We start from the raw sequence: 13,683 nt of genomic DNA on the forward strand, positions 1-13,683 counted from the left end.
ATTGAACTCAGTTGTAAAAAAGATAAAGAGTTACAGCCAAACATCAAAAATTGTTCATAATACAAAAAAAAAGGGCATTCTCTGTCCACTGCCTGACCTGTGAAATGGAAAAATGCCCATCAGTGTTAAGGATGTATGCCAAAGAGGATAAAAAATTGAGAACTCTTCATACTTAAAATGTGCAAGTGTCCAGGTAATAAATCAGTGCTGATGGATTAGCACCATCATACAGAGACACATGCCATTTTAGTTAAAAGGATTTAGGGTGATTCTTGGCCCTAGAAACTTTAATCCTATGGCTAATATTGACAGTAACAATTATCTGAAGATTAAAAAAACTCTCATTAAGCACATCTTTAATTTAAATAGAAAGTAGGCGTTAAGCATGTACTTTTGTTTGTTTCCTAAGAAGATAGATTTGTATAATATTTTTTGAAAATATGATGGTTAACGATTCATCTATTTAACAATTTACAATTTCACTGAGTTAACAAGGTAAAATTTTGTAGGAATAATATAATACTTTTAATTAAAACAATAAATATGAGAAATGCAGCACGTGTAATAAGACAAAGGTTCAAATTTTTATCGTTCAGTTGAAAAGTAAATTTTCGGACATGGTGTATGTAAATATCCATTTAATACTGTATTTGATTTATTTGCTGACATTTGCCTTCTCTATAACCCCTGGGATTTGAGTCCAAGTTAATCATACAGTGTCCCAGTGATTACAGCCACAAATTAAACTTGACTCTCTTCATCACCCTTACATAGTTCCCCACCAGGAACAAGCTCCATATCACCTGCCAGTTTATAGCCCACCTCTTTCTATCTTTGTCCTGCTGACAATAAATCCCCTTGCCAGTTAATTGAACAGATGTACCCAGTGCTGCTTCCTGAAGATCCTCAAAGCCAGGCTTTGATAGACAGTTTAGAAAGTGGCACAATAAAATAACAAAAGCCTTTAAACTGAGAGCACTGCTTTGTTATGCTTAGGACGTTAAGGTCATTCCAGCTCATTCTGATCATGGGGATCTTAATTTTTACTCAACCAATTTACTTGCAGCTGTCATTCTTTCCAGTATTAAAAGTTCAGCTCTTCAAGTGTGGGGAATTGGAGGGATGGTTGTGTGGGGAATGAGAAGAGCTTGTTACAAACTAAAAATGGCAAAAACAAGTAAAATCTGGCTTGGCTCTCAAGTACAAAAAGTTATTTTCAAAGCCTATAAATTATGACATAGTGATTAACATGTAATTTAAATATATTTAAACAACAATTATATCACATTTCCAGCCCAGCTAATTGGCCTCACAGATGTTCCCTTGTAGATGTATTGCCCTTCCAGGGAGATATGAATGAGGTGCTTTTTATCATGGAAAACAGAAAAAAAAGCAAATGGAAACAGAAACATAAAAAGCAGCCAGTAACCCTAAAAACAATGAACACTAAGGGGACTTTGCTTAGCATTTTTTCCTATTTTAATGGTAAAAACTAGGAAGAACATGAAGACACTCTTATTACTGTGATGGTATCTGGCAGTGTGTCCAGAAGCAGAGTTGGCTGGCTGCTAATGGAAAGACTTACAAATGCAGGACAGCAGATGCATTCAAATAAAGCATGGCCACACTTCCTGTCTTGGAACACACTAACTGCAAGAGGTCTAATTATTTTTAATATGATGCCTTTACAATTGAAGATGGCCTAGCCCAGATAATGAATATAGATAATAAAGTATTTCCTGATGAAGAATGACTTGTAAGTTATTCTTTTGGTCATTTCTCTCTCAAGTTTTATAAAATGCTAAACATGTAGCAGGCAGTGCTATTTTTTCAGCCACAATTCAAACATTACCCAGTACAACAACTCTTGCAAATAAGAGGTCAAAGGAACACTGGTGATTATGAATACTTTGAAATACTTTGCCTTTTAATATATAATCATAGAATTGAAATAAATTCACTCCATCCTCACTTTACTCTTGCTTTTTTCTTTCAACAATCTCAGGAAATGTTTGATCATACAATGTAAACTGGGAAAGGCCACTGGCCAAGCCTTTCCTAGTATATCATGATATCTCCAGCATCTAACATAATCCCTATGCTTTTATCATATAAATTTAACAAATATTTACTAAATGTTTGCCAAATAATTCAAGTTTAATGAAAGGGTAAAGCCAAGATTGTAATATGATAAAGTTCCAACAGGCAGGTGTCATATTTTTGTACCAGCTTTCTATTTTAACATATCACTGTATTATATGAAAAATTTCTTTCTCAAATTTATGAACAAATGAATTAGATTTAATAACTTTCTGAAAGATAGCAAAATATATTTCAGGTGATGTGGAAGACAGGTAAGCATTTAAAAATGCTTCTTTGATGAGAAGCTTTGGCAGTTTGATTGCTTGAATTTAAAAATCTGATTTAGCAGGTGTGAACATTTAAATTTTATATATCCTCTACATTTGTATAATAGTGCAGAGTTTACAAAGCTTATTCATATGTGAAATACCTTATTTCTCCATTAAGAATAGGTATCTTCATTAAGAATAAGGTAAAGAGGCCAAGGACAAAAATGAGGTATTTCATGATTGACCACATCACTCATAATTGGGACTGGAGCTCAGTCCCAACAATACCATACAACAATCTGTCCACTCTACAAAGCTCCTCCTATGCATTGCATAACAAATATATCCAAATTTCCATGTTATATCCTTTAGTGTGATGTTAGTTATGTTACTAGAGAAAGAAAGAAATAAATATTTTCTATACCATCATGTAAGTGACTCAGTTATGGGCAGAGGTAAAATGTAAATTCAGTGTAAGTGTTCAGAGCTTGTCCCCTTAAGTTCAGAAGACTCAGTTAAGGAAAATTCTATTATCTAGTTGCTATTAATTTGTATTGAACAGTTAATCTCTGTGGGGCCATATTCTTAGGTTGTTCTGTCAATCTGTAAATTATAAAAACATCGACCTGGAATAAGATTTAGCTCTGTTTTATAGATGTTTCAAGATGTTGTCTTTGAGGTTTATTTTAGTCATATCTGTTCACTTAAAGCCAGAAGGTATAGAATGAAAGGTTCACAAAACCAACTGTTTTTATCTTCATTATTCATTATCTCAAGTGCCTTGAAAAGTGCCTTGTGCATACACAGATGGTGGTTTCTCAAGAAATGTGCTTAATAAATAATTGGTATTTTATATACATATATGCTAAGAAAAAGAATTGGCATTCATATATCTCCTGTGCTTAGCCTAAAGAAAGTTGTCCTTAATATTTTATCATATTTTTATACTGACTTTTATTTAACCCATAGGTTAGAGTTGTAAGCCATAAGAATATGTCTTTTTGGTTTTTTTTTTCTAATTGCTATCTAATTTCAACTGATTCTAAATACATAAAAGTAATGTATGTAAAGCATGTTTCCAGGAAAGAAACCAATTTTTCAAGATTTTCTGCTGTTTGTTCACTTAAAAAGAGACTAATGAGAAAATATTATTTACCCTTTCTATAAGAAAAGGTTGAGAAGCTGACACTTAGCTGAAGTGATAAAGAATAAATGTAATTTGATAACAAAAATTATTCCAAGAAAATTGATATCTACTTCCATCTCTTTTTAGATAAGCTTCTTATAGGAGAAAAGTTAATGTGGTGATATGGGATCATTCCAGTCACCTAAAGTATAACAGAGGAAAGCATTCTTTGTTTATAACTCTAGTTTATTATTTACTTTTCCCTTTCTTTCAGGGTTCATCAGAAGAATATTTATTGTCAACATAATTTTTAATGCATTTAAAATTTTTCTTTTTAATTTTCCTTTACAAGGACTGAATTATATATAGTACTCTCAAAATATATAAATAAACGTTCTTGAGATCAGAGTACATAAAATTTTGCTGTTTAGCAAACATCACTGTTGTGCACATGTTCCCTATTGGTTCATACAACTCATGTGGCTTTTCTTTTTCTTTTCTTTTTTTTCCCATTCATATCACCTCTTATTATATCCATCATTCCATTTTTCTTTCCTATTAGAGTGAAATTGGACACAGCCCTCCTCCTGCCTACACCCCTATGTCAGGAGTAAGTATTTCACAATCAACCTTCATCTTTTAGGATTTTGGTCTTTGCCTACCATGTTTCCTCTGTCTCGTCTCACCATAATTTCCTCATTTTGCCTTTGCCAACAGTGTGTTAAGAATTTACTGTAGCTTGTGTAGCTGCCTATGTAGATATGTTTTATCTCAGTAGATAATCCAGAGCTAAGGTATCATTCATCCACAGTAGCTTTTGATTTTCATCTGAAAAATTTACCTGGGCTCATACATTATGCTTCTGGGTAAGGAGGTTATCTTTATGTCCATGATTATAGGTCTTGTGCTAAAAAGTCAGAATTTTGGTGATGATTTTCCAGTTATGTACTATAGACTCAAAATTATAGTAACAATAGACTAGAAGGCAGTAAGGAACTCTCACCATTCAAATGTCATCACTGGGCTTCTGTTCATAATGGCAACTGCCTATAGTTAATGACATTGCCATTTGTCTTGAAAATTCACTTTGAATTTTTACATTAAAAATAGGCAGTTGTGGGAAAGAATATGAAATACTTTTTATTAGACCATGTGTCAGGTGGTTAGTAAAATTAAAACATATATTTCCAAATTGTTTTCCCACAATTGATTTACTTTATAGGACAAAATTAGAATATTAGGTGTTTCTAGTCTATAACTCAGACTCATTAACTATTAGGGGGGAAAAAAAAGAATAAACTCTGACTTTGCTCTGAAAGACAAACTTCTGTATCCTCTTGGTTATTAACATCCACATTTTTGATTGCTATTCCTCCCAATAACTTTGGTCTCCAAATGTGTTTCTACTATTGACAGAACCAGTTTGTCTACCGAGACGGGGGCTTCGCTGCAGAACAAGGAGTGCCCGTGCCCTACAGGGCCACCACCAGCACAATCCCAGAAGCCCCCATTGCTCAGGGGGCTACTGCAGAGATTTTTGATGACTCCTGCTGTAATGGCACCTTACGCAAATCCATGGCACCCCATGTCCAAGAGGACAGTAGCACCCAGAGATACAGCGCTGACCCCACAGTGTTTGCCCCAGAACGGAGCCCACGAGGAGAGCTGGATGAAGAAGGTTACATGACTCCTATGCGAGACAAACCCAAACAAGGTACAAACAGAATGCTCAGAAATGATTGGCATTTGACATTTACTTTCATCAACATAAGCAAAGTCTAGAAGGGAAATTGCCAAACCATTTGCCTGTGTAACATTTGTGACCCACAAAAGGCCTAGACACTGCTACTCCTAGTAGGCTATCTGAATTAACAGCATCCACATCATCTAGGGGCTTTTTTAGAAACTGGAATCTCAGACCCCACTTGATTAGGAATCTGCATTTGAACAAGATCCCCAGGAGACTTTTATGCACAATTAAGCTTGAGAAGCACTGATATAAACATAACTTTATTGGAGTATTTAAATGAGGCAGCATATCACAAGATTTCAGAACCCTTGCTCCACTGGTGATCATAAAAACTGGTATTATTGGTAAAAGTGTCCAAAGCTTTTGATGGCATCAATAAAAGATTTGATTGATGCATTAAAATGGTGTCATTTAAATGACCCAGCTTATTATAGGAAATTATGACTTCTGATAGGGTACATTTCAAAAATTAAAGTTCTGGCCCTCCATATACTTATATGTATACCATCACATCTTGAAAATATTCATAGTTTATGGTTTTAGGAAGCACAGCAATAACTTTACAAAGTTCGTAGTAGGCATGTTAAATATCCAAATAAATTTCAATTTTGAAAAAAACTCTTTCCTTCTATGTTAACAGCATCAGAAAAAAAGAGAAGATGGATGACTGTTATTAAAAACTGATGACTGTGTCCCAGAGTCTTAGTGTCACAGTAAATTATATTTTAAGACTCTGTATGAAGGTCCTTTATCTCCCTTAATATGTAGTTATATTCACTTTTGTAATATTCAGTTAAGGCATCACTAAGTACATATTATCAATAACCTATTAAAATATATCCACTTCCATATGTATGAAAATATTACTGTAATGAAGAATTGGAAGTTTGAGTAGCCTAGTAGTGACACAAATGTAGGTTTTGGGAAGATTTGGCAGATCCTTCAGAAAGTGGAATGTTCCCCGGGAAGATTCTCAGCTCAACCATAAAACTATTCGTCTACGGAACCACATGGCTATACGAATTTGCATTAGGACAATAGATGAGCAGATTATATTGAGAAAAGGTACCTTGAACCTTCCAAGAGAAAAGCAATTCAGTCTGTGTAGACTCACAGTAGGTAGACCATCCCCAGATTTTATCTCTGTGTACTAAGAAACCCACGTTTCTGTAGAAGGTTATTCTATTCTAGCCCAGTTCTCAGAGAGCAGATAATTTTAGTATAGACATACCTATATTTTCAATGGAGAAATTTCAGGAATCTAGTAAGAAAAATCCAATTCTGACTCCCTTAAAGTTTTTCTTTTTTATATATTTTTCTTAAAATGACAGTAGCTTTGAGACCCATTCAAATTAAAACTTGTGATGAAGTATAAAGTTCAACCTACTCCTTCCTATAAGGGCAACAGTGAAAACCATGCCATAGAACAAGAAGATCTTTCAATATAAGTTAGGGAATTTGAATTCTACTTCAACGCTAATTGTATCCTTCATACATCATTTAATCCCGATTTTCTGTCTACAAAGCTAGAAAAATACAGTTTGCATGCCTTTTTCACAGGATTGTTGTGAGGATGAAGTGATAGTGCCTTGTAAGATACTGAACTATAATCTGTGAATTTGATGGTAGGATATTCATTATTATTATTACTTTTTGCTCAGTCCTCAGTCATGTCCAACTCTTTGTGACCCCATGGACTGTAGCCCACCAGGCTCCTCTGTCCATGGGATTTTTCATTACTGTCTCTTAACTTGCACATGATGCTAAATAGTTAACTATATCCAACAGCTCTATATCCAGGAAAAAATAACCCTGGATTGATAAGATTTTTCTCTCTATGTTGTCAAGTTTGGTATGGAGGATAGGAAGTTTGTTTCAGAATGGTAGTATCTCAACAAACAGGCCCTCTTCCCACCCTGACACCAAAATAGGAATAGCTAAAGTGTCATTTTTGTGCATATATTTAAAAAGAGGATATGCTACATATGTGTCGATATGTCTATGTATAGTCTACACTATAAACAAAGGGGTAGAATTAAACTTGAGGGAAGCAGTATTAACTAGCAGCATTTTTTAAAAAAATTCTAGGCCAAACCTATTCTAGATAAATTTATTATATTGAATCATACAAAATAGCTGCTCTAAGACTGGTTTCAACCTACAAAACAGTAATTTCATATGATTCAAACTATAGTTTGCTATCTTATGATTATGATTAGCTACTGGAAATAAACGTTACAATTATATTTATTGTTAAGCTTACGTACTATCAAGCAAGTCAATTTAAAAGCATGTTAGCTATTTATCTGATTTGATTAGTTGAGTCTTTTCCTTAGATGTTTTCTTCCCTGTGTGTTTATCTTTCTGAGGGAACATCTATAATCAAACCGTTATTACTTATGCAGACATTCCCAGCAAATACATAGACTAAGAAACACTATTCTTTTACTTCATTCATTTATTATGGCATGGAGTTAATCTTGATTTTCCAACACTATTTTTAGAATTCTCACTTCTCCACAGTTAAAGGCTATTTAATCCTGATAGGTTGTTTGATTTTCTAACAGAAATGACTAACTTCTAAAAAACAGAAGCATTTAAACAACCGGCCCCATGTGTAGGAGTGTGAGTCGCTCAGTCGTGTCTGACCATTTGCGACCCCATGGACTGTACCCCGACAAGCTACTCTGTCCAGGGACTTCTCCTGGCAAAGATACTGGAGTGGGTTGCCATTTTCCTTCTGCAATATGTAGGAGAGACAAATACAATTAGAAGGAAAGAAGAACGGTCTTTCCTTCTTTCTGAAGGATAGGAACTCTGACGTTGGCCCTGTTGGTGCCTTGTTTTGTCACTAACATGTTTTTGCCCACTTACTCGTCTTTCCTATGACAGTTGTAATCAACAGAATAGTTTTGGGGAAAATTCATGAAACCCGTGGCTTTATTGTTCTGGAAAAGGAAACTAACCGTCCTGTATAACCATGGCCAGAATTACATTTTCCAGAAAGTAGATGTTAACTGATACTTTTGTATTCCATCAGAATACCTGAACCCTGTGGAGGAGAACCCTTTCGTTTCTCGGAGGAAAAATGGAGACCTTCAGGCTTTGGATAATCCCGAATATCACAGCGCTTCCAGTGGTCCACCCAAGGCAGAGGATGAGTATGTAAACGAGCCGCTGTACCTCAACACCTTTGCCAACGCCTTGGGGAACGCCGAGTACCTGAAGAACAGCGTACTGTCTGTGCCAGAGAAAGCCAAGAAAGCATTCGACAACCCCGACTACTGGAACCACAGCCTGCCACCTCGGAGCACCCTTCAACACCCAGACTACCTGCAGGAGTACAGCACAAAATATTTTTATAAACAAAATGGACGGATCCGGCCTATTGTGGCCGAGAATCCCGAATACCTCTCTGAGTTCTCGCTGAAGCCAGGCACTGTGCTGCCTCCGCCGCCCTACAGACACCGGAATACTGTGGTGTGAGCTCCGCAGTGGTTTCCGGGTGGAGAGACACACCCACTCTCATTTCCCGCGGCCTCTCTTTCTCTTGTTTTCTTCCTTCTACTCCCAAGGCCAGTAGTTTTGACACTTCCCAGTGGAAGCTATAGAGATGCAATGCTAATTTTGTGCTTATCTAACTTGAACATTAGAAGGAAGGACTGAAAGAGAAAGAGAGGAGGAACCACACTGCTTCTTCATTTCTCTGCATGGGTTGGCCAGGAGACTGGAACAGCTAGAAAAGGACACGCAAATAGGAGGCAATACTGCCTGCCGTCAAACTAGTTCTCCACGTCCCACACCCCACCATTTTTTTTCTTTTTATTCCTTCCTTCCTTTCTTTCAAAGCAGATGCTTGAAAGATCCAAGCTATCTGTTCCTATCTGCAGGAACTGATCCGTATATTTTCAACATCCCTGGTAATCCTAAGGACGTTTTCAGTAGAACAAAACGATAACCTTTTCTATAATGTATGATAGTAACTTAAGATTGAAAATCCAAACTCGTTCTCCACCAGTTTCTGTCTTGACAAGCAAGAATGGCCAACTCAGCCTTCATAATTTTTGAATCTTCATCCAAGTTATAACCAGTAATTATGTTTGGGGAGCTTTTTTATTTTATCACTTTGTTTTGCTTTGATCTGTTTCTTCATATTACTTTCTCCTATATCTTCAGCTTTAATTTGTAATTGCAAAGATTTTTACATCAAACCTTCTTAGGTGTTGCTATAAATTGAAAGAATTGTAAAAAGAGATATTTTAATATGGTGAAATGGCCACTATTTTAAATATACAGTCTTTAAAATTAGAAGGGGAGGCCAAGGTATTGGTCAAATATAACATTAAATCAAACTTTTGTGTTTTACAATATTGAATATGGATTCTCCTCCCTCCATTCCTTTATATTCTTCATTTTCTTCCCCTCTATGAAAGACAGTACTTGATAGGTAGTAATAATGTTAAGAATAGAAGGGAAACTAAGAGACAGTTGTGCGTGGTTCATAAAACCTACTGACACTTTCAGGGGTGGTCCAATGGGGAATCCTTTGAACTGGAAGAAACACACTGGATTGAGTATGTCTACCTGACAGATACTCAGAAATGTAGTTTGCACTTGAGCTGTAATTTTATTTGTTCTCTTTCTGAACTTCATTTTGGATTTTGAATGAAGCAATATGGAAGCAACCAGCAAAATAACACATTTGAGTACATTTTTTTTAAAGAGCTAAGATAAAGAAAGACTGTGGAAATGCCAAACCAAGCAAGTTAGGATTTTGGAAGAATATCAGGGGATTATGGCAAAAGAGTCAGTACATGCTCCACATGTAATATCCCATTTTCTACATGAGGAAAGTTGTTCAGTTTATACACTCCATTTGAAGGAATGCAAGTAAGGATTGGCTTAAATTCCATGGAATTTTTAGTATAAGACTCATTTATATTAAGTGGAAGGTAACTTTGCACATAAATTGGTATAACAAAAAGAAATAAACATTCACTGCTTTAGATAGATCCTTGGGTTAAAAGTTGTAAATAAATGTGAAAAAAGTTTCTCATGTAATTATTTTAATATACAACGTACTACCCTTTTGATACGTTATATAACTCTTTTTCTTCAAACAGCATCCTAGTTCTAGAGCCATCTTTATTGTGTATCATTTTGAAGAATACCTATTGAGTTAAGATGAGCAATAGAAACAAAGGATAGGGTTGAGTTTTCAGAAAAATGGAGGCCTCAGGTCAGCAGTTAGAAAAATTGGATATAAATCTGCCCCTTCTAGGAAAATATGCCCCAATTTATTTGGAATTTTGTAAACTATATTTCTTTCCAGGGATAAAATATTAGAATTTGAATGTATCACCTGGTGGTGGTAGTTTAGTCGCTAAGTCGTGTCCAACTCTTGCGACCCCGTGGACTGTAACCTGCCAGGCTCCCCCATCCATGGGATTCTCCAAGCAAGAATACTGGAGTGGGTTGCCATTTCCTTCTCCAGAATGAATCACCTAATTGAAAACAGACTGAAAATCTCCATGGGAAACAGTAGGGGAAAAAATGACAAGAAATCTAGGTTTCTGCCTATTTTGAAAAAGTAAGTCTCTCCACCCATTCAGCTCCCTTATTTTTCAACTCATATTTATTTATAGTCTACTAAAAGCACTGTGTTATGTGGGGAACACCCAGATAAATGCAATACTATCCCTAACTTTAAAATTTTACAATTAAAATGTATTTGGAATGACATTTAATTTTTTTTATAATTCAAAGAATACAATTGCATGGACTCTTTTTTGAACAATCATATAAAATCAGCTGTTTGTTAAAAGATCTTCTGTGAACTCATCTGGGACATGAGTGAAACGTCCTACAAGTTACTGAAGGTAACACATAGGATAGTTTCAGTGTTATCATCCAAACGCAAACTGGTCTAGAAGGGTATTATATCACTGGCTAAGTGTCATTTCCGGATTCTAACTTAACCATTAAATCAGCAGTAGATGTTGGTTTTTGCCCAAGAACATTGCAGACATTGGAATTGATTTCTTCTGAAGTTGTGAAAAGTGAGGGAAACTAAAAGAATGAGGTCGAGTAAGGAGGCGTTTTTTGAGAGGTCTTACAATGAAGTTCAAACATGAATTTCCCAGGGGTGAAGACAGGATGATTCAGGGCCACAGCCTAAGAGCTCAGAGTTCTTCTACCTAGTCAGAGGAGTCTCCAGGAAAAGCAGTCCTCACATCATCATTTATAGAAGTTTAGATAGAAACTTCTTTTTCTAGATAAATCTGTACCAACTTACCACTGACAGTATCCTTGTTGGATACTAGAGCTTGACTTTTTCTCCTGATTTACGATATTCATACAGTTTTTTGGGGAAAATGACAAGCAGAATCACTTAGAGAAGGAAAGAAAATTATTTTACTGTTAAGGTAATAGAAGTATATTCAGTAAAGGTAGTATCTCCTTCATCCTGGGAACATAAGACTTATGTTAAACAGGTACTAATAACTGGAGATAGATTCACGTATAATCCAAAATGACCTAAAATGCTTCACAAGAATCTAATTGTTCCTTTTGAATGATTTCTCTAGTACATACTTGATTTCAGTTGTTTTAAGAGTTTCTCTTTTGTTTTATTTTTGTCCCCCAGGAAAACATATTTCAAAGTGTATGAAAGGGAGAAAAAAAAAGTTTATTTGTTCCAAAGAATAACTCACTCGACTCAATAGAATGAAATTTTAAAATACCAATTAAAGCCTTCAAAGTGCACTGGGATATCAGGCTAGTTGTATTAATGCAAATATGCAGAACCAATTAAGTAAATTTGAAGAAAATAGTCAAATTACACAGACTGTATTTTTTTTAATCATCAAATCTTGTAGCTTAGACCTATCTTGGGGAATCTTATTTCCAGGTAAGAAAAACTGTATAACTAATTGGTTGTTCAGGGCAGTAGTTCTTAGATAGGTAAGAAAAGATGTCTTCTAAACCAAGGTAGACCCAAAACCACAAAGCATCCTGAACCACAAAAAGGTGCTTGAACTACTGGATAACAGTTGATTTTCTAAATTACTAGTGGCACAGTTGAGGAGCAGAGTTCTTTCTTGAGTAATATTCTTGACATGGAATAAAAAATCAATGCAAAACTCAAATCAGATTAAAATGTATAAAGCAAAAATTTGAGTTTGTTTTCTTAGTAGATCAGGAAGAATGAATATTTGTAGCTGGAGAAGAGAAATAGTGTTATTTTAAGTGTATAATGTATATGTTAATACCTTGTAAATCAGGACTTGGCATGAAGATCATGTATATTTCCAATGCCTAGGACAAACCAGCAGGACTGTGAGGTTCTGCTCGTAGATGAAGTTGGAAGGGTTATCAACATGCTTTTTGAAGTGTCAAAAATTAAAAAAAAAAAAAAGGAAATTGGTTAAGCTTGACAGGGAAGGATGTAAATACATGTTTTTCTAGAGCTATCTAAACTTTATTTCAAAACTTGAATTATTCATCCATCTATAAATGTTGATTATTTAACTAGTATATGTAGTTCATAAGGTAATAGAAAAGGTGACCATGAGAGCTTGTATATATCTGGGCAGAACCATGATAATGCTGTAAGACGTAGATTTAGTTAGGTTAAGATATGTTAAATGATTTTAATACTATCAAACTAGGAAACTAATCACAAAAATAACGTAGCAAAATAAAATGCAGGATATGAAGATGTAGGATGGATTTTGTGTAGTAAAAAAATGTTTGTCACTTAAATTTATTATTTGTTAGGTTTAGCTGAAAGTAGGCATGTAAAAAGTGAGTTTCACTAATGAAAACTTGCTTTAAAGCATTACAATTCTTTTCCCATTCTCTTATTCCTTGACTGCTTGTAAAATGTTTTCCATGTAAAGAGAAAATTTTCAGATTTGTTTTGCAAAACACCACCTTGTAGCGTTTAACAGGCAAATATGACTTTAAGTAAGAATTTTCAAAATGAAGTGAAGGAAATGAAAATGTTCTATTACCTTATGCAGAGACAAAAGAATGAGTGGCACCATATAGCAAACAAACAAAATGCATTTAATTTTGTGATATATCCTTTCTTTTTTCCATGATACCGTCCCATTTCCAAAAAGAATCCAAGGAATTTATTAACAATATTCTGAGAAATAAATACTAAAGCAAGCTGCTGTATTTCCATTATTTTGGACTCTAGTTAATAACCAGATAATTTTTAATAGGACCGATGAGAACTAGTTAATAACCAGATAATTTTTAATAGGACTGATGAGAATTTCGGGTGGATAAGTGTCTAGTTGTCGAAAAGCCAGAAAAGTAAATCTGCTGTTTATGCTGAAGGCAGAGAATTCTGCCTGGCCTCTCAGTATGAAAGTGAAAGAAAGTGAAAGTGAAGTCGCTCAGTCGTGTCCAACTCTTTGCGTCCCCAGGTGTCTGCATGGGTACAA

General features: G+C 35.1%; 1 protein-coding gene across 6 annotated transcripts in view; it reads left to right on the plus strand.

Annotated features, from left to right (window-relative positions):
* The window catches only part of ERBB4 (erb-b2 receptor tyrosine kinase 4), a 1,279,082-nt gene extending 1,265,819 nt beyond the window's left edge, over nt 1-13,263 (plus strand). For 3 of the 6 annotated variants that reach the window (XM_086341936.1, XM_086341948.1, XM_086341940.1), the window contains 3 exons: nt 4,040-4,087; nt 4,894-5,191; nt 8,268-13,263. In XM_086341936.1, coding sequence (XP_086198062.1) covers nt 4,040-4,087; nt 4,894-5,191; nt 8,268-8,713 — 792 coding nt within the window. In that variant the 3' untranslated portion in view covers nt 8,714-13,263. The remainder of the gene's footprint in view (nt 1-4,039; nt 4,088-4,893; nt 5,192-8,267) is intronic. The other 3 variants (XM_086341945.1, XM_086341954.1, XM_086341953.1) reach the window with 1 other exon arrangement.
* Nucleotides 13,264-13,683: the final 420 nt, after the last annotated feature.

The sequence above is a fragment of the Bos grunniens genome, chromosome 2 (assembly GCF_055505025.1).
Source record: "Bos grunniens cultivar Pamir isolate PY7600 chromosome 2, Bosgru_T2T1.0, whole genome shotgun sequence".
In the NCBI taxonomy this organism is placed as follows: domain Eukaryota; kingdom Metazoa; phylum Chordata; class Mammalia; order Artiodactyla; family Bovidae; genus Bos; species Bos grunniens.